A 22,175-nucleotide genomic window follows, 5' to 3' on the forward strand; every position below is an offset into this window, starting at 1 on the left:
CAGAACTGCCAGTGGTTGGGGAACCTGGGGTCGTGCCTGCGAGAGGTTCAGGCCCATCTGTGAGAAAGGCCGAGAGATGTCTGCCCAATACATGGGAGGCCGCACCTGGCGGGCTGAGGGCTGTGAGCTAGCGGGAGCGGAATCAGGAAGCCTTGCTGGAAGGGAGCTTAGGCTGTGCTGCAGATTTTGGGATGAAGCTAGTCACATGGCCCCTGCACCCCTCTGCCCCTACTGGGCGTCTTTGCCCAACTAACCTCCCTACTGCCCCACCCCTCAGGCCGTTCTGTCCGACATGGAGAGCGGTGTCCAGCTAAGTGGCTCCGAGCACACCGCTGATGCGTCAGACGGCAGTCTGCGGGGGCTCTCGGGCCCCCGGACCCCATCCCCGTCGAGGCGCTCCTCGCCCGGCCGCGGTCGCTCCCCGCGCCGAGGCCCATCCCCAGCCTGTTCGGACTCCTCCGTGCTCGCCCTGATCCACTCCGCCCTGCACAAACGCCAGCTACAGGTCCAGGTAGCAAGGGGCCCAAGCGTCCTGGGGGAGGGGTTTGGGCAGCCCAGGGGCGGAGCCAGTGTTCTGGGGGCGGAGCGTGAGCATCCCAGGGTGGAGTCAGAGCCCTGAGACAGGAGTCAGGATTCTTGGAGGTGGCTGAGAGCTCAGGGTTAGAATCCGAGCCCCGAGTGGGAGGGGCTTGGGCAGCTGGGGGCGGAGCCTGGGGAGGGAATGTACTTAGGCTGGGTTTGCTGGGGACCTCAGGGAGATGGAGGCGCAGAGTCCAGGTGGAGGGCTCAGCATAGGGAGTGGAAGCCTGGCCACTCTCCTGCCTCAGGCCTAGGCCACCGAGTAGGCTGCGGTACGTCCCTGGAGCTAGCACAGGAGCAGGGGGCCCTGAGGGCTCAGTGGCTCCCCCAGACTCAGGGGTTCCCACGCCACAGGACATGCGTGGGCGCTACGAGGCCAGCCAGGACCTCCTGGGCACACTGCGGAAGCAGCTTGGTGACAGCGAGGGTGAGCGCCGTGCCCTGGAGGACCAGCTGCAGCGTCTGCGGGACAAGACCGATGGGGCCACCCAGGCCCAGGAGGATGCCCAGCGCGAGGCCCAGCGTCTGCGGAGTGCCATCGACCTCCTGAACAGGTGCCTGGGAGGTCGGAAGTGGGGGCCTCGGAGAGTCAATCGGTGTCTGGGCCCAGCACCAGCCTCAGCCTGGAAGCGTGCAGATTTGCACCAATATGGTCCTAACGAGCCATGTGTGTATGTTTTCTGGCAGTGAGGTAGCAAACGTTTCCTGTACACCTACTGTGTGCCAGGCTCGTGGCCAGGCATTTTATGTGTATTATCTCCAATTAGTCTTCCTGCCAAAGCTTGAGAGGCTTGTCCAAGCTCACGGGGTGTGGCCGGGATAGGAATCGGAACTGAGCAAAACCAATGCTGCCCGTGCCTTGGAAGGAGAGGCTTTTATATTGTGTGCACAACGGACACCTCACTTTGCATTCTGCTATTTTTACTTACTATCATGGTGTATGTTTTTCCACCTACTGTCAGCTGTCATGTCTTGTATGCTTAAGGCAGTGGTTCTCAACCTTCCTAATGCCGCGACCCTTTAATACAGTTCCTCATGTTATGGTGACCCCCAATTTCATTGTTACAAATTGAACATAATGAAAGCATAATGATTAATCACAAAAACAATATGTAATTATATATGTGTTTTCCCATGGTCTTAGGCGACCCCTGTGAAAGGGTCGTTCGACCCCCAAAGGGGTTGTGACCCACAGGTTGAGAACTGCTGGCTTAAGGGTTGTTGCTTGAAGCGATGAGGCAGGACAGTGAAAGATATGACCACCATCGGCCCCCAGCCTGACCTGGAAACCCCAGCTGGCTCAGGAGGCACCCTCCCCATTGCTTGTGACTGCTGGAGTTGGGAGAATGGCAACACCCTGCAAATTGTCCGAGTTCCCAGTTGCTGCCTCCCCCTGTCCTGCTCTGGCTACCATGTGCTGCTGGCCTGAGCAGCAGGAAGCTCTGAGACCTGGACAGACCCAGCTCCACTGGGCCTCCCAGACGGGGGCTCGGGGGTTATAGAGGCATTTCTGGTCATATGGACTAGCAAGCTGGCAGCACAATTGCCCACATATCTCAGGAGTCTAACCTCTTCAACCTGGTGGAGATAGTGCCACTGCCTCTGTCCCACTGAGCCCCCAAGTGGGCAGTTTGGGGGAGGAGGTTCCCTCTGCTGGGATGAGTCAGCTTCAGGGAGAGGTAGATGAAATGAGTTGGCCATGGGCATGGTCAGGGAAGGCTTCCTGGAGGCACGTGCCTTAGAGGACGGAGGCTGTGGCTCACGTGTAGGACGGCAGCACGGCTGTTTTCCCCAATGGGAGCAGCCCCAACATCCCCTTCAGCTCCTGTACCCCCGGTCCTGCAGGGAGAAGGACAGCCTGGCCTATAGCCTGCAGGCGGCCCAGCAGCAGGCTGAGGAGCTGCGGCAGGAGCGGGAGAAACTACAGGTGGCACAGGAGGAGCTGCAGCACCAGCGGGACCAGCTGGAGGAGGAGAAGGAGGACACAGAGCAGGATAGAGCGCGGGCACGCAGGGAGCTCGAGCGGAGGTGCGCAGCTCCTGGCCTCCCTGCCAAGGCCACGTGAATGGGCGTTGGGGCTCCTGACAGTGTCCCTGGGGGCTAGAGAGCACCTGGCCTCCTCCCGTCTTGAGAAGCCCTCCGGTGTAGGGTCTTCTGATCAGTCCTGTCTCGGTAAACAGGCTCAGGGAGGTACAGTCACTTACCTGGGATCCGAGAACTGGAGGAAGGAAGCGTGTGGATGGTAATAACAACAATAATTAAAATACCAGTAGTAATATTAACATTATTTTTTAAAATTAAAGTTACAGTAATATTAGTATTAATATCATTTTAAACAATTAGATCATCTTATTTAACCCTCAGGACAACTCTATGATATAGGAGCTGTTATTAGCCCCATTTTATGGATGGTAAAACTGAGGCACAGAGAAGTCATATAATTTCCTTAAGGTCACAGCTAGTTAGTAAAAGAGCCAGGATTTGAACCCACGCATTCTGCCCATCACTCTAAAGAGTTAACCTCTTAACCACTGCACTGTTTACTTCTCTGAGACATAAGTCCTAATGATAGCCAGTACATTATTCTTGTTTCTAAAAGCCCTTGTGGAGCTCTGTCAGGCACTGTCCTACATATTTCATGTATCCTTAAGTAAGTCATGTGTTCTTATAACAACTTCGTGAGGCCCATTTTGCAGATGTGAAAACTGAGGCCCAGAGTCACAGAGCCAAAAGGCGGTGACCCTGGCTGTCCTTCTGGTAAGGCTCTTGCCACCAGGGCTCCTGCCTCAGCCCTGACCCCCAGCCTGTTCCAGATTGGCTGGCTGAGGGAGACGCAGGGCAGGGAAGTGACAAGGGGCACCCCCCCGCCTTCTGTCCCACAGCATTAGACAGCTAGAGCAGCTGGAGGTGAAGCGCTCAGGGCTGGCGAAGGAGCTGGTGGAGGTGAGGGAGGCGCTGAGCTGTGCCACGCTGCAGCGGGACATGTTGCAGGCTGAGAAGGCCGAGGTGGCCGAGGCGCTGACCAAGGTGTGTCCCTGTTTGCCCCACAACCAGAAACCTACCTCCGCCCTGGGCCCCAGACCTTCTCACCCTGGCCACAGACTGACCCCTATTTCAGGCTGACCCCCGACCCTGATCACAGGCAGAACCCTTCCTTCTGGACTCAGGCTAACCTTTGACCCAGGCCACAAACCAACCTCTGACCCCAGACATAAGTGAATTCACCTCTATTAGTGGCTGCATCCCTGCTTTTCCAGACGCTCCTGCGCAGTGCCTGTAGTTCAGGTCATCCAGGCCCATCTCTGGTCACGGGCCTGGGGTCTGTGAGGACTGGGGCACAGTCCTTAGCGAGTGCCTGCCCCACTCCCTGTAGTCTGGGCCCTGAGCAGTGCCACCCCCGAACCCCCTCTGGGGAGCCCTCTGCCCTGCTCTGCACAGCTCTGCGGTGTGCAGCAGCTTTTATGTAGCTTCCTAGACACTGGCCTCTGCAGTGATTTCTCACCGTGCGCCTCCCTTGTCCCTCCACCCCGTCTCTGTGTCTCTTGTTTCTCCCCACCCTCTTGCCTCTCCCCATCTTCCATGTCTCTGCACATCTTTTCCCATCGCTCCCGTCTCTGTCCCTCTCGCCATCTCTCCCCACCTGACTGTCTCTGGCCGCCCCGTTCTGGCCCCTGCAGGCTGAGGCTGGCCGCATGGACCTCGAGCTCGCGATGACCAAGCTGAGGGTGGAGGAGGCCTCTCTGCGGGACGCCTTGTCCAAGCTGAGCGCCCTCAACGAGAGCCTCGCACAGGACAAGCGGGGCCTGAACCACCTCGTCGCCCAGGTATGTCCCCCTCCTCGCCCCCCTGTGCTCCCCACTCAGAGACCCCAGTGGACGTCTCAGGCCCAGCCTTGGCCCACATCCTGCCTCGCTGTGCACCTCCCTGAACACCTCTGTCCCCGCACCTCTCTGTCTCGCTGCCTGCCTCTTTCTGTCTCTGACTCTGTCTGTCTGTCTATCCTCTTTCATGGTCTGAGAGAAAAGAAGTTCTGCGGACCTTTCTCCCTTCTTCCCTCTCCCCCGTGTCCACTGCCCCTTCCCCGAGGGAGCCTCCCTGGGCTGTCTGTGATAGGTGGGCGGGTGGCCCTTGGTCCTGGGTGGGACCCCTTTCCCCAGGAGGAGGGGCTGGGCTGATCTGCTCACTCACCCCCACCCCGACCGGCCTCACAGCTGGAGGAGGAAAAGGCAGCCCTGCTGGGCCAGCAGCGGCGAGTGGAACAGGAGGCCACCCTGGCGAGGGAGGAGCAGGAGCGGCTGGAACAGCTGCGGCTGGAGCAGGAGGTGGATCGACAGGGCCTGGAGGGCTCCTTGCGGGTGGCAGAGCAGGCCCGGGAGGCTCTGGAGCACCAGGTTCCCACACTGCGCCAGGAGCGCTGCCGGCTGCAGGAGCAGCTGGCCCAGGTGGGTGATGGAGGATGGGGAGCAGGTGGGGCCAGGGTTCTAGCCTCCCAGCCTCCGACACCTGTCCTGGGTAACTCGCAGGCTCAGGAGCCTGAATATGGGCTTAGGTTCAGCCCCACCTCTGCTAACTGGGCCCTTGGGCAAACTACTCCACCTCCCCATGCCTCAGTCGCCCCATCTGTGACATGGGGCCAAGCGTTCTTATCACAAAGGGTTGTTCTGAAGAGGACGCCCGTGGAAGCACTTGGCAGCTGAATCACCTCCCCGTAACAATTCCCAATGGGATGATAGGTGGAGAATTTTAGGACTGGAATGTGAGACTTGTTGGGACGACATACTGGAAGGGACCTTAGAGTCTTAGGGACACAGTGACCTTTATATGGCATGTGGGGCTCCTGGGAGGGGCCTCTATGGGCCACAGCTGTAGGGAGCAGTGCTCCGTGTTCCCATTCTGAGGCCTGCAAAGCAGCACTCCTTTTGTCTGTTTTATATACTCAGCTTCTCTGGAAGGTCAGGGGCGTAGAAAGGGTTCTGTTATGACCCAAACTGAGTGAGGACCCTCATGTGTGTATGTGTTGCAGGTTCAGAGAAGTCTGGTTTGTCCAAGTACACACAGTACATCAGGGTGGAGACTGGGCTTGAACCCTGCTCTCCTGCCTGTTAGGCCAGGGCTGGGTCAGGCCCAGGGTTGGGGTCCTGCATGGTGGGCAGGCTGGAGGATTCTGGGGGGGAGGGGAAGGTGCTCACAGTGCCTGGGTGGGTGCCAGCTCTCCCGGCAGCTGAGCGGGCGGGAGCATGAGCTGGAGCAGGCACGGCGGGAGACACAACGGCAGGTAGAGGCGCTGGAGCGGGCGACCCGGGAGAAGGAGGCGCTGGCCAAGGAGCGGGCCGGTTTGGCTGTGCAGCTGGCGGCAGCTGAGCGTGAAGGCCGAACCCTATTGGAGGAAGCCACACGCCTGCGGTAAGGCTTTAGGCTCTGCCCAGCCTACTGGGGCGGGTGGGCGGGGGTCTGCCTGGGGCCACCAGCCGCACCCTGGCATTGGCCCACACACAGTTGCTGAGGAGCAGGGCTTGCCAATGCGTCCTGGCTATAGCTCAGGCTTCCCCAGGGAGCGTGGGACCGGCTGGGCAGGTAGGCTGGCACCTGGCCCACGGCTGGCCACACCCTGGGATCCACAGTTTCCTGGGGCCCAGGAGGCCGAGTCCTGAGGCCTGAGGGATTGTGTGCTGCAGCTTGGAGAAGGAAGCCCTGGAGAGCAGCCTGTTCGAGGTGCAGCGGCAGCTGGCCCAGCTCGAGGCCTGTCGGGAGCAGCTGGAAGCTGATGGGCAGGCCCTGCTTCTGGCCAAGGAGGCCCTGACTGGTATGGGGGGGCCAAGGGGTGGGTGAGGAATACCTGACTCTAACCCAGACTAACCTGTCAAGGTCTGGGGTCTCACGGAAGTTGGGAGCACTGGCTTTGGAGTCTGGCTGACCTGGGTTCCAATCCTGCCGCTGCCGCTTAGATCTGAGCTTTTTCGATCAATTCACTTCCCCCCTGGGCCACAGGTTCCCCATCTGACAGTTAGAGGTGATTGCCAGCTTTCTAAGGCTGTTGCCAGGAAGGCGTGAGGCAAGCATTTGAGGCCTCTCACAGCTCCTGGCTCAGCCAGCGGTGCCTGGTGCTTATTGTCATCAGGGCGCTGAGAGAGTTCCGAGTTCTCCGTGGAGCCGTCGCTGCTTTTCTGAGCGACTCTCTCGGCCCTACAGTCCGAGCCCCACTTCCCACACGCCCCACCCGGTTTCTTGGACCATGAAAATTAATCTTCCCGTCCTCGTCCACCTGAGCCACAGAACTAGAAAGGGAAATGCTGAAAGATCGGGGGGGGGGGGGGGGGGTTTAGATTGTCCACAGTGGGTGTACCCTCCCCGTGGTCCCTCCATTAGTGCTAACAGCCCACCTAGTTTGTCTATGGCAATTAAGTCATTAAAGGAGACGCCTCATGGAAAGCTGTGCAGCTTTGGGAAATTGCCTGTCTCCCCTGAGCCTGCATATCCTCATCTGTAAATGACCCATAGTAAGCAATCCACAATGGGGGTTGCTATCCTCCCCATTTGTGGGAGCCTCCCCATCAGACATTTCATCCCTTTGATGCCATTCCAGGGAGGGAGGGGGTGGGGCAGGGCCCGTGGGCTCAGGCAGCAGATGGGAAAACTGAAGCCCAGGGCGTGAGGAGCTTCTCCAAGGGAACCCAGCTGGTACCTGGTGGGCCCTCTCTCCTCTGGGGTTTTGCCTACATGGCTCACCTGGCCTGAGTCTGCTGGTCCACAGGGAGGTTCCGTTCCGACCCAAGTCTGTCCCCTCCCACCATCCCTGTGCAGGAGAACTGGCAGGCCTCCGGCAGCAGATGACAATGGCAGAGGAGAAGGCGGCTCTGGACAAGGAGCTGATGGCCCAGAAGCTGGTGCAGGCTGAGCGGGAGGCCCAGGCCTCTCTGCGGGAGCAGCGGGCAGCCCACGAGGAGGACGTGCAGCGACTCCAGCGAGAGAAGGTTCGGGTAGCGGGGTCAGGGTGGGCGGGGCTCTGCTCTATCTCCTCTGTGGTCTCAGGCGAGTCATTCTTCTCCCTCTGCCTCGGTTTCCACCTCTGTGAAACAGAACTTTATTTCTGTTCCGGAGGCCCTGGGAGCAGCTGGGAGGAAACACTGGGGACTCCGTATCAAACATACAGATTCCAGGCCCCGGATCTGGTCTAGCCCTGGTGATCCTGATTCAGGAAGGCACTTTCATTTTTAAGAAGTGCTGTTTGCATATGAAGGACCACTCTAGGACCTGAACACATAGTACGATAGGTGAGGGGCCAGGTCACTACAAGACAGAACAGAGCTGTCTAAGAACACTGGCTCTGGAGTCACATGCCTGGGTTTGGATCTGATCTAGGCCAGACTGCAGGATGAGTTGTACTGGTTATGTCACCTATGGTCTCTGCCTTCATTTTCCCATCTGTAACAAAGGGGTGAGGATAGCACAGGGGATTGTGAGGATGAGGTGAGATAATCCATATAAAGGGCTTAACATAGTGACTGGCACTTTGTAAATGCTGGGTAAATGCTGGTTGCTATTTTCACGTAGGAGGAGAGAACTCGGGTGGACAGGGCTGCCTGTGTCAGAGGTTCAGGCTGTCCTGCAGGACTCCAGGGGGCGCCATGTGTCGTCTTGGCCTTGGCCCTGTAGTATCACACTTGTCCAGCAGGTGGCAGTGAAGCACTGGACGTTTCACAAAGGTGCCGGGCACTGCCCTCAGACCCTAGGTGGGGCGTTCTTTGCCTGTGGGTTCTACCCATCCAGTCCCCAAGGAGCAAACTCCTGTGCAGTCTTTACTCTCCCTGCCCCGCCTGACTTGGCCTCTTCATGTCACCAAATCTGTACTCTTTCCTGCTACTCTGCCACCCGCAGCCCTAAACCCCCTTTATTCCTCACAGCCAACCCAACTCCCCTCAACCCCTACCTGCAATCCATGTTCTTTTTTCTCAGTTCCTGAACAACCCTAGTCTACAATTTAGATTGCTCCTCATCGCTCTGGCTTCAGGCTCTCTGTTGGCCCTACTGTCCTGAGCCAAGCCCACCCCTCCCTGGTTGCTGCCCTTGGCTCTGGCCCCATTGCTCACCACGTTCCCCTCGTGGTCCACACCCCAGTGACCCTTACATATTATGATTTCCCTGTGTGCCGTGCTCTCTCCTCCCTCCAGGCCATCTCTGGGGCTGTACTCTGGGCCTGAGGTTCTTTCCCCCCCTTTTCCTGCTGACTGCTACTCGTCTCTCCTCCAGGAAACATTCTCCGACCCCCAGACCAGGGCTGCTGCTCCTCGGGGCTCGTGCAACCCTGGCTTGTCCCAGCCACAGCCCTTAGCAGCCACCCACCTTGTAGTTTCCTGATCACCTGTCTCTCAGGGTCTGGGGTACAGGTGGCCTTGCAGCCTCATGGGTCACATGTGCTTGGGCCTGGCCCCCAGGAGGCAGCATGGCGGGAGCTGGAGGCGGAACGGGCCCAACTGCAGAGTCAGCTGCAGCGGGAGCGGGAGGAGCTGCTGGCCCGGCTGGAGGCCGAGAAGGAGGAGCTGAGCGAGGAGATCGCTGCCCTGCAGCAGGAGCGGGATGAGGGCCTCCTCCTGGCTGAGAGTGAGAAGCAGCAGGTTCGTGAGCCCTGGAGGGGCCCGGGTTCTGGGGCTGGTTCCCGCTTAGCCACCCAGCAGCTAGGAGCTAGGAGTCCATAGCCATGCCTGGTATACAGTCGGAGCCTACTGAGTGGTAGCCTCAGTTGTGACACCATGAGCACTGGTTGCAAAAAAGCTGCCCCACGTTTTCCCATCTCCCCTCCCACCCAGGCTGGGCATGGCGTCCCCATGGCTGCCTTCTGAGCAGTCCCCACAACGCCCACATATATCAGCTGACCCTCCTCAAAAAGAACTAACTCCCGACTTTCCATAACGTCATGAGGACAGGGCAGACTGCATCTTTCTCTTCTCTTCACCAGCTCTGTCACCCTGGGCGAGTCACTTTACCTCCTTGAGCCTCTGTTTCCCCATCTGTAAAGTGGGAATAATGGAGGGCCCTGCTTCAGCGTTGCTGTAGCATGTTAGTGAGATATGAGTTGTGTCCATGTCCAGTTACTGTTACTCTTGTATCCTTTTCTGGGGCTTTAGGAGGAGTGAACCTGTACCTCTGTCCTGGGTCCACCTATGGTGACCCAGTCATGCCCCCAAGTCCACAGTGGGCACGTTTCCCAGGGCAGGGTGGGGGGAAGGCCCAAGCATGCCCCCAAGATCAACTAACCCCCCAGGCCCTTCGCTCTCTGCCTCTGCCAGGCCCTGTCGCTAAAGGAGTCTGAGAAGACGGCGCTGTCAGAGAAACTGGTGGGTACACAGCACAGCCTGACCGCCATCTCCCTGGAGATGGAGCGACAGAAGCGAGATGCTCAGAGCCGGCAGGAGCAGGACCGGGTAGGTGGGCCTCCGTCTGAGCCGGAGACACAGCCCTGCCTGGAGGAGCCCCTTTCTGAGGGGGAGGCATGGCTCTGCCCTGGGGAAGCCCCAGACTGTGTGGGAAGCTTCAGCCCTTCCCTGGGAGTCCCCATCTGAGGGAGGTAGCACGGCTCTGCCCAAGGGAACCCCTAGTCTGAGAAAGACTAGTTATGTAGACAGCACTCTCTAGGCATCAAGGGATCACGGAGGGCCTGGCAAGCCAGCGGGAAGGGCCATGCTTGGTGCTGAAAGTGGGGTGCTGGGGAAGGGGACACAGCACCATCTGAGGAGCCCATCTGTCCTAGGGCACCATGAACACCCTGACATCCGAGCTGCGGGACCTGCGGGCCCAGCTTGAGGAGGCTGCCGCGGCCCATGCTCAGGAGGTGAAGAGGCTGCAGGAGCAGGCCCGAGACCTGGGCAGGCAGCGGGAATCCTGCGTGCGCGAGGTGAGCCCTCCGCCCCACACCCTTCCAGGCAGCACCCCCTACATGCTGCTGGGGGCCTGGTTCAGTGAGGGGCCAGAAAAATGTAAGGCTCTTTCCTGCATTCAAGGGCAAATGAACAGCCAGCTGAGAAAGGAGGCAGCAAGCATGTATTAAGTACTTGTGATGTACACGTGGGACTGGGGCACTCAAGGTGGTCCCTGCCCTTTTGGCATCGTCCAAGGATGATCCTGATTATTTCAGACGCAAACACTGCTGACTCCAGCTTGCTTTGCCCGAATCATAACTCTCGCCTGTGGTCTGACTCTATGCAGAGGGATGGGGCAGGTGCCCCCTGGCCTGGGACCTGGGGATGGGCTGGTTTCCACCAAGGTCCCGCTTGGGTGGGACCCGACCCCTGTCCAGTGACAACCAAGGTCCTCACAGGCAGAGGAGCTTCGGACTCAGCTGCGCCTACTGGAGGATGCCCGTGATGGGCTGCGGCGGGAGCTGCTGGAGGCCCAGCGCAAGGTACGAGAGAGCCAGGATGGCCGTGAGGCCCAGCGGCAGGAGGCAGCCGAGCTGCGGCGCAGCCTGGGTGAGGGTGCCAAGGAGCGCGAGGCCCTGCGGCGGTCCAACGAGGAGCTGCGGGCTGCCGTGAAGAAGGCCGAGAGCGAGCGGATCAGGTGGGGAGACAGGAGGGACCAGCCCGGATCCTTCACTGAGCCCTGACCTTCACACTGAATTTTGTCCCTGGAAGCTAACTTCACCCCCAGGGTTCAGGGGAAATGGCACAGGTGGGGAGTTTTTGCCCTTGAACCAAGCCAGGCACTGATGGAAGGGGAAAGGTGGCAGCAGGCAGGGTTGGGTCCAGACTCTGACCCCACCTGGTGGATCTCCCTGGAGACTCAGTGCGTGCACCCCTACCCCAGCCATTGGTCCGTCTCTCCCAGCTGAGGGTCTGGGCCCAGCCCGGAGGGGTCAGCTCAGGACAGGGCCACGTGGGCAAGCAGCACTTGGGCACCTTCAGGCCAGGAGCCAGTCGGACCCATCCCAGGAATAACAGGAAGGGACTTCTGTGTAGAGCCACACTATACTCTTCCTGGAACCTAGGCTGCCTCTGACCCCTGCCCTTTTCAGCCTGAAGCTGGCCAATGATGACAAGGAGCAGAAACTGGCGCTCCTCGAAGAGGCTCGGGTGGCCATGGGCAAGGAGGCCGGGGACCTGCGGGCCGGGCTGCAGGAGGTGGAGCGCTCTCGGCTGGAGGCTCGGAGGGAGCTGCAGGAGCTGCGGCGACAGGTACCCTCCGCACACGGCACCCTCCCCGGGCACTTGCTATCTGCCCTGAGCCAGGAGCACCCCCTTTCTGGAGCCAAGGGCCCTCCGTATGTAAAACCAGGGGCTGAAACTATAATACTGCAAGCTTTGAGCATCACCAACACCCTGGGCCAGGCGGGGCTGTGGATGCTGAGCCTGGGTCCTCGGTCCTACCTGTGTCCACTCTCTCACAGATGAAGATGCTGGACAGTGAGAACGCCAGGCTGGGCAGGGAGCTGGTGGAGCTGCAGGGCCGCCTGGCACTCGGCGAGCGGGCAGAAAAGGAGGGACGAAGGGAAGCCCTGGGCCTCCGACAGAAGCTGCTGAAGGGCGAGGCCAGCCTGGAGGCCTTGCGACAGGAGGTAACTAAGTGGGTGGCGGGCTGCCTGGAGAGAGAGGATCCTCGGAGGCAGCCAGGCTGCTCTGTGCCTCTCTCCTCCCTCCCTCTGCAAGGAGCAGGCAGGAACTCTAGTGCTGGGGTCATTCTGAGACCACTCCCCAGCAGTTGTCCCTAACCGATTGCTTAAGAATCTTCCCTAGTTATCTATACTTATAAAAGGGTATTATGCTAATTAGACCAGACATCTTCCGGACAAAGCCACAGTGGTGGGACCGAGGCAGAGGCAGTTAGGGGCGATCAGGCTGGCAGGGGAGAGAAGTTAGGAGGACCAGGCTGGCAGGGGAGAGCAGTTAGGGGGTTCAAGCTGGCAGGGGAGAGCAGTTAGGGGGATCAGGCTAGCAGGGGAGAGCAGTTAAGGCGATCAGCCTGGCAGGCAGAGTAGTTAGGGGTAATCAGGCAGGCAGGCAGGTGAGTGGTTAGGAGCCAGCAGTCCTGGATTGTGAGAGGGATGTCTGACTACCAGAAGTCGGACATCCCCTGAGGGGTTCCGAATTGGAGAGGGTTCAGGCTGGGCTGAGGGATGCCCCCCCCCCCCCGCATGCATGAATTTTGTGCACTGGGCTTCTAGTAATAGTAATAATAACAACTGCAAGAACTGTGTAGCAGGAGTAGGGTGGGTGGGGGGGGAATTCTGTAGGTAGAATCTTGTTTGATTCTCCCAGCAGCCCCATTTTACAGAGAGAACCAAACACTGAGGCTCAGAGAGATAAGGGATCTACCCAAGGTCACACACATGTAGGTCTGTCTGAATCCAAAGTCGCTGTCTTTTCTGGCTGTTTCACTGCATTGAATCTACTGGGTGACCTTGACTGAGTCACTTAACCTCTCTGTGCTTCAGAGCACTCAGGGCACAGGGGCTAGCACAGCAGGGGAGGTATACACAGAGATCCTGGCATCCAGGCGGTGCTCAGTAGCAGTGACACTGATGACTGGGAGGAGTTGACTCATTCTCTGTACCAGAGAGCTGTGTGCGTGTGTGTGTGTGTGTGTGTGTGTGTGTGTGTGAGAGAGAGAGAGAGAGAGAGAGAGAGAGAGATAAAGAGAGGAAGAGAGAAACAGAGAGAGATCATGAACTCCATCAGTAAACAGTTTTCAGTACATGCCCCCACTGTGTGGCCTGTTGATAAACTGTGTGCTCTGAAAGGCCGCGTAGTCTAGCGGTGCAGAGAACGCCCCTTGGCGCCAGAGTGCCTGGCCTTGAATCCTAGCTCCCGGCTTACTAGTGTGGCCTTGGCCTAGTTCCATCACTGCTCTGAGCCTCAGTTTCCTCATTTGTGGACTAGAGATGATTCACAGGGCAGAGCTGATAGTTTTTGGAAAGTGCTTAGTGCCTGCCATTGCTAAGTCCTATCTATGCAAGCGTTAGCTGTTAGTTTACTAGTAATAAACTAGTGGGTATGTGCACAGAAGGAAGAGATACATTCTAATAGTCCCTCCCACACCGTGGATGGACCTCACCTGCTTGGATGGAGACCACTAAAGGAATAGGTCTTGTGCTCCCCACTTTGGGGGGGGTGGGGTGAAAAGGGGACTCTAGGCTAGACCTGGGCGTCAGGATGTAGGGTTGGGAGACGGCCTTGCTGGCTCTCACCTTCTCACCTCCGGGCTTCGCCCCTGCCCCAGCTCCAGGGAGCCCAGCGGAAGCTGCAGGAGCAAGAAGGCGAGTTCCGAGCCCGCGAGCGAGGCCTGGTAGGCAACCTGGAGGAGGCACGCAGCGCGGAGAAGCAGCAGCTGGACCACGTCAGCAGCCTGGAGCTGAAGCTGGAGGCGGCTCGGGCCGAGGCTGCGGAGCTGGGGCTGCGGCTGAGCGCGGCCGAGGGCCGGGGACAAGGCCTGGAGGCCGAGCTGGCCCGCGTGGAGGCCCAGCGTCGTGCGGCGGAGGCCCAACTGGGTGGCCTGCGATCTGCCCTGCGCCGGGGTCTGGGTCTGGGCCGTGCGCCCAGTCCCGCCGTGCGGCAGGCGCTTGGCTCCCCAGCCCGCAGCCCACCCACCCGAGGTGAGCAGAGCGCCAGAGCCGGGTGGGAGGGGAGAGCAGGAGGCGGGCCTCGAGGAGTCCCCGCCCCCCACGATTCGGTCTGTTCTGAAGACCTACCCTAGGCTGGGCCCAATCCTCCTTTGATTACCAGTCTCAAGACCCGACCCCCTCGGCTGGTCCCGGACTCCTGGCGGAGAACCACCCAAATGCGCACCCCCCTTCCACCCACAGTGGGTAAATGTGGGGCAATTTGGGTGTCCCATGGCGGAGGCTGGAGGATGCTAACAGGCTGGAGCCCATCCTGCAGTTCCGATGTTGACCTCTAGGTGCCGCCCTGTCTCTGTTAATTCTGCCCCTCCCGGTTCTGTTGCTCATCCTCTTCCCAGCTTTGAGACCAAGCAAATCAGTTAACAGCTTTGAGCCCGCCCCGCCTGTGAAGGGGGAATTGGTCCTCACCTCTCAGGGAATTCCTGTGAGGATGGAAGGAGGTGACGTAGGGAAAGCTTTGGCCTAGTGCCCGCACTCAGTACTGGGAGATGTCGAGGTGATGGAGTGTCCACACTTGGGCTGGGCCCTGGGGACACAGCCGTCCAGGCGTCATGGTCTGGGTGGGAGCAGGCATTGGAGCTCCACGAGGGTGGGATGAATTCACCCCAACACAGTCGTGGGGAGAGAAGGGAACAGCATGTATGAAGGCCCTAGTGCTGGAAGAGGGACTATTCTGGAACATGGAGCTGAGGGTGATGGGGAGTGGCCAGCTTGTAAAGGGTGAGAGGCTCAGACTGGGGGTGAGCAGCAGGGCCTCTAAGTGATGGCATGGAAGTTGGGCTGAACTGAGGGCTGGTGAAGGGTGACAGGAGGGTGAGGGGACCCGGTTTGTGCTACGGGCTCACGTGGGCTGCTGGGCATAGCAGGGTTGGGGGAGATGTGCCGAGAGCCTGCAGGCACTATCCCAGCAGGAGAGGCCATGGCTCCTGCATCCCTGAGCAGGTCTCCTCCTCCAGGAAGTGGGGACGGGCCCAGCAGCCCCACCCCCTTGGAACGTAGCCCTGGATCTGAGCCACCGTCCCCAGGACCTGCTACCTCCCCGACGTCTCCAGACCTGGACCCAGAGGCCGTGCGAGGGGCCCTCCGGGATTTCCTGCAGGAGCTGCGGAGCACCCAGAGAGAACGGGTGAGGCTGGTGTGTAGGGCCAGGTAGGGAACGGGTGGCTGAGACCTGGGAGGGGCTGCAGGTTGTCAGAGCAGGGGTCTTCCCCTTCCCCTGACCTTGGGACTGCAGGATGAGTTTCGGGCCCAGACCAGTGCCCTGAGTCGCCAGCTGGTGGAGATGGAGGCCGAGAGGGACAGCGCAACCTCGAGGGCAAGGCAGCTGCAAAAGGCTGTGGCCCAGAGTGAGGAAGGTGAGTCTGACCCCGGGCCTTTGCTTTGCTCTCGTGTGCTCTTCGCAGCGGAGCTGGAAGGCTGTGGGATTGCCCTGAGCGGCTCCTGCATCCCTGCCCTGGCCACTGTGACCAGGAGCATCACACCCTAAACGACAGTTGGGGGCCGTCATTTCTGGGGGACCCTCCTTGATCAGGCCCACCCCATGTTCAGACTTACAGACCCTCAAAGACTCAGAGAGGCAGGTCCCATGGTGAGTGGAGGGCAGGCCAGGTATTTTGGGGCCTGGGTCAGGCATCGGGGCTGTGCCTGGCCAGGCCTCACCCCTGGGGTGGGGGCCACAGCTCGGCGCAGTGTGGACGGGCGGCTGAGCGGGGCCCAGGCGGAGCTGGCGCTGCAGGAGGACAGTGTGCGACGCAGCGAGCGGGAGCGCCGGGCTGCCCTAGACCAGGTGGCCGCCCTGGAGAGGAGCCTGCAGGCCACCGAGAGTGAGCTCCGGGCCAGCCAGGTAGGCAGGGCTGAGGGCCAGTGGGATGAGGGGAGGATCTGCTGTCTGAATAGGTGTTTGTAAGTCCTATTGTGTGCATGCATCTCTGTTTCTGCCTGGTCTCAGCACCCATTGAAGTGAGAGCACTTGGGACCTCTGTTCCCTTCGTCTCTGTAGAGCCACATGAGTGATGTTCTGGGGGTTTTATGTGTTTGCTGGGCATCTGTATGTGGGGGGCGGGGAACGGGGGGTGGGGGGCAGGGTGCACAGGCCCTGATGGTGACAGTCCAAGCTGCCAAGGACTTGAGACCTTAGCACAGCCATGGATCTGGATCCCCTCTGTTTCCTTCTCCCCCCTTTCCTCCCTGCCCCTCCATTACTGCCCCTGCAGCCCACCCTCTGCCTCTGGCTCTAGGCCCAGCTTGAGCTGGGTTGTTGTGTCTGCGGCTCCAGCGCTGGCCTTGGTCCCAGCCACAGGGGCTGCGGGAGGAGGCCAGGAACAAAGCTGGGCAGGAGCCAGCGTGGGGCTGCCGGGTGTAGACCTGGCAGGGTTGGGGCTCTGAGCAGGGCGGGAGAGGGGCCAGGCCTGGCGGGTGTGTGTGTGTGGGGGGGGGGGGTGGTTGTAAGAACACCCCCTTGACCTGCCCTGTCTCCAGGATGGGTGACAGGATGGAAGGACCCCAGTCTGTCTTCCTGACCTGTCCCCTCTCCCCAAGTCTCCTTCACAGTCTGAACTCACTTGGGGGGAGGAGCATCATACCCTAAAACCTGCGGGGGCCCAGGGCTTCTGCCCGACTCAACTCAGGTCACACTTGCAGCTTCTAGGCTGCTCCCCACTTTCTCCAGGGGGTCCTGAGGGATGCGGCAGGGGTGGGGTGGGGTGGGCTGGACAGCTGGGGCCTGAGCCCTCCCCCACCCACAGGAGAAGATCAGCAAGATGAAGGCCAATGAGGTGAAGCTGGAGAGTGACAAGCGGCGCCTGAAGGAGGTGCTGGACGCCTCTGAGAGCCGCACCATCAAGCTGGAGCTGCAGCGGCGCTCGCTCGAGGGGGAGCTGCAGCGCAGCCGCCTGGGCCTGAGCGACCGGGAGGCCCAGGCCCAGGCCCTCCAGGAGCGGGTGGACTCCCTGCAGAGACAGGTGGGTCCCCTCCCCCCGAGCAGGCCCAGTGCCAAGTGCTATACAGGGACTATGTAATCCTCCCTGTGAGATAGTATCATCCCTGTTTCATGGATGGATGAATAGAGGTTCAGGAGGTGATGTCATCGCCCAAGATCATGTAGCTAATAAGAGGCAGAGCCCACATCAGAATTTAGGACTGGTTGATGGCAGAATCTGCACTCATGGGAAGCATGCTGGAGAAGCTGGAGAAGTAGACTTCACTCATTTCCTATTTTTCCCTGGCTGCCAGGAAGCTCATCTCTAACCGGACTGTTCAGTAGTTCTGCTAGCCCTGCACAATCCCCCACCAAAGTCAAGAACACAGAAATTCCAGGGTTGTGGTAGATACTGTTCATTCTCGTTAGCAGAGAGGAGAGGGCGATGAGAACAGAGAGGAGACCATGGCGTCTGAGACCATCGGGTTGATGGTGCTGTGGGTGTGGGTAGTTGACCCGCAGTGGGACGGGCCTCGGTGCGAGTAGGCTGAGCCAGTAGGCGTGCATGGGAACAGTGAGCATCAGTGATGAAGGCCTAGAGAGAGGGGAAGGGTTTGGCTTGGGTGGGACCTTTCTTGTGGAGGCCACAGTGAGAACAGCCATTTTCCCACCCTGTCGCTCCTGCCAGGTGGCAGACAGCGAGGTGAAGGCAGGGACTCTGCAGCTGACAGTGGAGCGGCTGAACGGGGCACTGGCCAAGGTGGAGGAGAGCGAGGGGGCCCTGCGTGACAAGGTGAAGGGCCTGTCGGAGGCCCTGGCCCAGAACAGCGCCAGCCTCAGCAGCACCCAGGACAAGAATCTGCAACTGCAGAAGGCCCTGACGGCCTGCGAACATGACCGCCAAGTGCTCCAGGTACAGACGGACTCCAGGGTCTGGCTGGGATGGGCCCAGCAAGAGAGTTAGTTAGCCAATAGACAGGCTTGGAGGGGTCTGGTAGAGAGCCAGCCAATGAGGCAGTCAGTTGGAAACCTCAAGGAGCCAATCAATGAGAGGGAGGGGTGGGCTTAATAAGAGCATCAGTGAGTAAGAGGAGGCTCTGCTGGGTGGTGGGGGGCCAATAAGAGAACAGCCGACTAGCACCCGCTTTGAGGGACCTAGGTGCAGGGTTAGTGGGCGAGACAGATGGGTTCTGGGAGGGTCCTGGTCTTCTATAGCTCAGTGTAGGCTGTGGGCCAGTCCCGCTGTCTGGCTCACCCTCCAGGTGAGATGACACCTCTTTTATGGGCTGTGAAACTGGCCTAAGATACCGAGTAGAGGGGTGCCCAGCCTGGCGCCATCAGCCCCTGTCCCCCAGGAACGGCTGGAGGCTGCTCGGCAGGCGCTGTCCGAGGCCCGGAAGCAAAGCGGCGCCCTAGCTGAGCAGGTGCAGACGATGCGGGGCGAGATGGCGGACCTGGAGCTGCAGCGGGCGGAGGCTGAGGGCCAGCTGCAACAGCTGCGGGAGGTGAGGGCCAGGGGGGACCCCTTCTGTCGCCAGGATGCTGAGGCCCTCAGGATGAGGTGGGGACCTTCCCACCTACCTTAACCTCATCCCAAATCCAGGCCCGGTCCTCTGGGAGGAGGAATCCCCATAATCCACAAGCCAGGGATGAAGCATGGTACCCCCATTATAGAGATGGAGAAACTGAGGCCCGAGAGGAGAGCTGTCTGGCCTCCGGAGACAGTTTCCTGGTGCGGGCCTCACAGCCGCCCTGCCGAGTTAGTGGGCATGGCAGGCTGGCATTGCCCTCCCCGGGCTTCAGACGCACTCACTGAGGCCCAGAGGAATGAGGGGCTTGCTGCTCCTGTTGCAGGTGCTGCGGCAGCGGCAGGAGGCTGAGGCTGCGGCCCTGCACACGGTCCAGAAGCTGCAGGACGAGCGGCGGCGGCTGCAGGAGCGCCTGGGCGGCCTGCAACGCGCTCTGGCTCAGCTGGAGGCTGAGAAGCGGGAGGTGGAGCGGTCAGCCCTGCGGCTGGAGAAGGACCGGGTGGCCCTCAAGAAGACGCTGGACAAGGTGGGCTGCTCCCCAGGACCCTCCCCTCACTTCCATGGTTGGTCCAGCTGCATGTCACTAGGGTCCCTGGTCCTTCTGCCTCTAACCTAACACTCTCCCGGAGCCCCCCACTTCCCGGCACCCTGCTCCCCTCCTGCTCTCCCCACCTAGGTAGAGCGGGAGAAGCTCCGCAGCCACGAGGACACAGTGCGGCTCAGTGCCGAGAAGGGCCGCCTGGACCGCACACTCACGGGGGCTGAGCTGGAGTTGGCCGAGGCCCAGAGGCAGATTCAGCTGCTGGAGGTCCCGCCCCTGCCCACCCAGTCCTGGGCACCCCATCTCCCTAACCCCTGCCCCTGCCCCACCCCAGCCTCAGAGTCAGGAGTTGCTGATGGCTCAGCCAGTTCAGAGCCCACAGCCGCTGAGCCCGGACCCTAGGGCTCAGAGTGAGGTCCCAGAGGGAGGGGTCCCCCCAAAGCTGAGAGAAAGATGCTGACGGCTGGTTAGCACCCGAGTCTGTGTTGATGTGTGTTGTGGACATATAGAGGCATGAGTGTTCATGGGTATTTTCTGGTGCTTAAATCTTGCACAGATGTGGCAAGTCTGAGTATTAACAATATGTTATATCTGTATGCGTGTCTGTGTACAGATGTCTTCAGGTATGTAGGAGTATTAGGCTTTTGCACATATGTATACACCCAGGTGAACATGCTTTCTTTTGTGCCTGTATGTATATATATGGGCCTGTGTTTGAATATATCTGTGTGTGTGTATGTGTATGTATCTGAATGGGAGTCACTAGGTACCCTCATCACAGACCAGGAGGGCCAGGGGTCAGGAACAAACAAGGATCTCTCCTTCATCCCCTGCGTGCACTGGCTTTGCCCCAAGGGCCTTCAGGCTCCTGCCCTGGGGAGGTGCCTAATACCTCCTTGTGCATATACCACATACATACACACACACACACACACACACACACACACACACACACACTCAGACTCTTGACTGGCGGCCTCTCCTGCAGGCCCAGGTGGTGGTGCTGGAGCAGGACCAGAGCCCAGTCGAGCTGGAGGCGCTGGAGGCAGAGGAGCAGCCACAGCTGGAGCTGCAGCAGGAGGTCGAGCGCCTGCGCAATGCCCAGGTGCAGACAGAACGCACCCTGGAGGCGCGGGAGCGGGCCCACCGGCTGCGGGTGCGTGGGCTGGAGGAGCAGGTACTCAGGCCTGACTGGGCCCTGGCCCCTCCCTGGGGGCTGCAGCATGGCATGTGATGCTGGAGAAGGAAGAGAAGGTGGAGGGGGAGAGGGCTGGGTGTGACCTCTGGGGTGTACGCCACCTATGGCATCCAAAACAGAAGTGGTTGGGTGGGTGTCAACCGTGGCTGAACACGAGCTGAAGTGCTGTCGTTGGAAATCAGTCCCCTGCCATGGCTCTGGCTCTAGGCAGGCCCTCTCCCTGAGCGCAGGCGGCCTCGGGAGCTCCCACTCAGGTTGTTCCAATCCAACCACCCTTGATCCCAGGCCTGGGGGTCGGGGGGACGAGTGGAGCAACAGCAGAGGTCCCAGGGCTGCTTCTCATTGACCAGCTTCAATCCCAGCCCCTTACTGACCGTGCCACCTGGGCACATGCCTACAGGGCAAGGCTGGTTCGCTAAGCCAGGCCTGGGTCTCGCGAGTCAGGCTAATGCCAGGCCCATCTGAGTGATGAGGGGATGGGGTGCCCCAAAGAGATGCTGAGCATCAGAGGAAGGGGACACCTGACTACACCGTGGGATAGAGTGAGGAGGGAAGGAAACACCCTGGCTCTAAATGAGGGTTTCCTCCCGGGGTCCCAGCTGCAAGCACCCCCTTTCTCTGCAATCAGGCCGAGCACCCGGGCCGGCTCCACCTTCTCTCTCTTCTCCAGGTGTCCACACTGAAGGGGCATTTGCAGCAGGAGCTTCGGAGGAGCTCGGCGTCCTTCTCCCCCGCCTCTGGGCCCCCAGAGAAATGAGCCCTTTCCCGGCTGGTACCTGGGGCAGAAGAGGGCCTCCTCTCCAGCACAGCCCACTCAAAGCCTGGGCCTGTCGGGGCCACCAGAGCTCAGATGGGGTGAGGATGAGCCGAGGTGGCAGTTCTGGGAGGTGGGGGACTCCAGTGCAGGCCCGACCCAGCAGTGGCTTCTCAGCATCATCAGGGCCATGCGCCGTCTGTGGGCCCCCTCAGTCCGGCCCCTCCCCGGGTGAGCCACTCCAGACTCTACAAGGTCCTCGCTGAGGGGCTGAGCCGAAGCCAGGGTCAGGGTGGCCGGCCCTGGAGCATGGGCTCATGGGAAGCAGGAGGGGTGCCCAGGCCTAGGGCAGGGGTCAGAGACCCAGGCCCTGCCCTGGCTTCCCAGGGGTCTCTCTGCCTTAGTTCAGAGTGTTTGTCAGGAAATCCCTTGGAGTTCAGAGTCCCTGTATTTTTGTACCTTTTTATAATGTTAACTGTTCAGAACTGTTTGTGTTTTTTTACAAGACCCTATTTTCTAAAAATGGTTTTGTGCCGACGTGTTTTTTTACTGTCAATGTGCCTCGACCACCTGGTAGATGGGAGGGGACACAGGTAGGGCCTTGGGCAGGAGGGAGGGGCTTCGGGAGGCCTGTGGAGCTTACCACCCTCAGCATGTCCGGGTGGGAGGCCTCCCGGGTCCAGTGCCACCCGCCCATTTAACAGAGGGGGGTGTTGAGGCTTGGAGTGTGGCCCAACCTGTGCGGCCTGACTCCAGGCCCAGCTTTCACATCCCTTCCTCAGCCCCTCCCAGGTGAGGCCCACCCTCTGGATACTGATGGCCCTTGCAGGCTGCGTGGGGAACAAATGCGGGCCTGGGGGTGGATGGGGGGTCCTGGCTCAGCTGAGTGAGCTTGGGCAAAGGCGCTTAACCTGTCAGAGCCCGGCTCGCTCACCTGTGAATGGGAACCTGCCCCACAGGCTGTCGGAGGGAGGCATACTGGCTTGCCCTGTTTCTGCCCTGAACGGCTCCTCCCACAGCCCTTGATCTCAGCGCCCACCTACCTTGACCT

The 22,175-nt window shown here is 60.0% G+C and overlaps 1 protein-coding gene across 1 annotated transcript in view; it reads left to right on the forward strand.

Annotated features, from left to right (window-relative positions):
* CROCC (ciliary rootlet coiled-coil, rootletin) overlaps positions 1-21,695 on the forward strand; it is a 40,958-nt gene extending 19,263 nt beyond the window's left edge. The window contains exons 14-39 of the mRNA XM_036347028.1: positions 278-511; positions 934-1,133; positions 2,425-2,607; positions 3,462-3,606; positions 4,257-4,403; positions 4,791-5,021; positions 5,789-5,982; positions 6,255-6,382; positions 7,381-7,550; positions 9,012-9,191; positions 9,864-9,998; positions 10,325-10,468; positions 10,892-11,130; positions 11,585-11,744; positions 11,957-12,124; positions 13,786-14,158; positions 15,142-15,311; positions 15,420-15,540; positions 15,865-16,028; positions 16,930-17,145; positions 17,791-18,015; positions 18,458-18,607; positions 18,957-19,157; positions 19,308-19,439; positions 20,161-20,349; positions 21,041-21,695. Of these exons, the coding sequence (XP_036202921.1) occupies positions 278-511; positions 934-1,133; positions 2,425-2,607; positions 3,462-3,606; positions 4,257-4,403; positions 4,791-5,021; positions 5,789-5,982; positions 6,255-6,382; positions 7,381-7,550; positions 9,012-9,191; positions 9,864-9,998; positions 10,325-10,468; positions 10,892-11,130; positions 11,585-11,744; positions 11,957-12,124; positions 13,786-14,158; positions 15,142-15,311; positions 15,420-15,540; positions 15,865-16,028; positions 16,930-17,145; positions 17,791-18,015; positions 18,458-18,607; positions 18,957-19,157; positions 19,308-19,439; positions 20,161-20,349; positions 21,041-21,127 (4,686 nt within the window). The 3' untranslated portion in view covers positions 21,128-21,695. The remainder of the gene's footprint in view (positions 1-277; positions 512-933; positions 1,134-2,424; positions 2,608-3,461; positions 3,607-4,256; positions 4,404-4,790; positions 5,022-5,788; positions 5,983-6,254; positions 6,383-7,380; positions 7,551-9,011; positions 9,192-9,863; positions 9,999-10,324; positions 10,469-10,891; positions 11,131-11,584; positions 11,745-11,956; positions 12,125-13,785; positions 14,159-15,141; positions 15,312-15,419; positions 15,541-15,864; positions 16,029-16,929; positions 17,146-17,790; positions 18,016-18,457; positions 18,608-18,956; positions 19,158-19,307; positions 19,440-20,160; positions 20,350-21,040) is intronic.
* Positions 21,696-22,175: the final 480 nt, after the last annotated feature.

Source organism: Myotis myotis, unplaced genomic scaffold (genome assembly GCF_014108235.1).
Source record: "Myotis myotis isolate mMyoMyo1 unplaced genomic scaffold, mMyoMyo1.p scaffold_m19_p_2, whole genome shotgun sequence".
NCBI lineage: Eukaryota > Metazoa > Chordata > Mammalia > Chiroptera > Vespertilionidae > Myotis > Myotis myotis.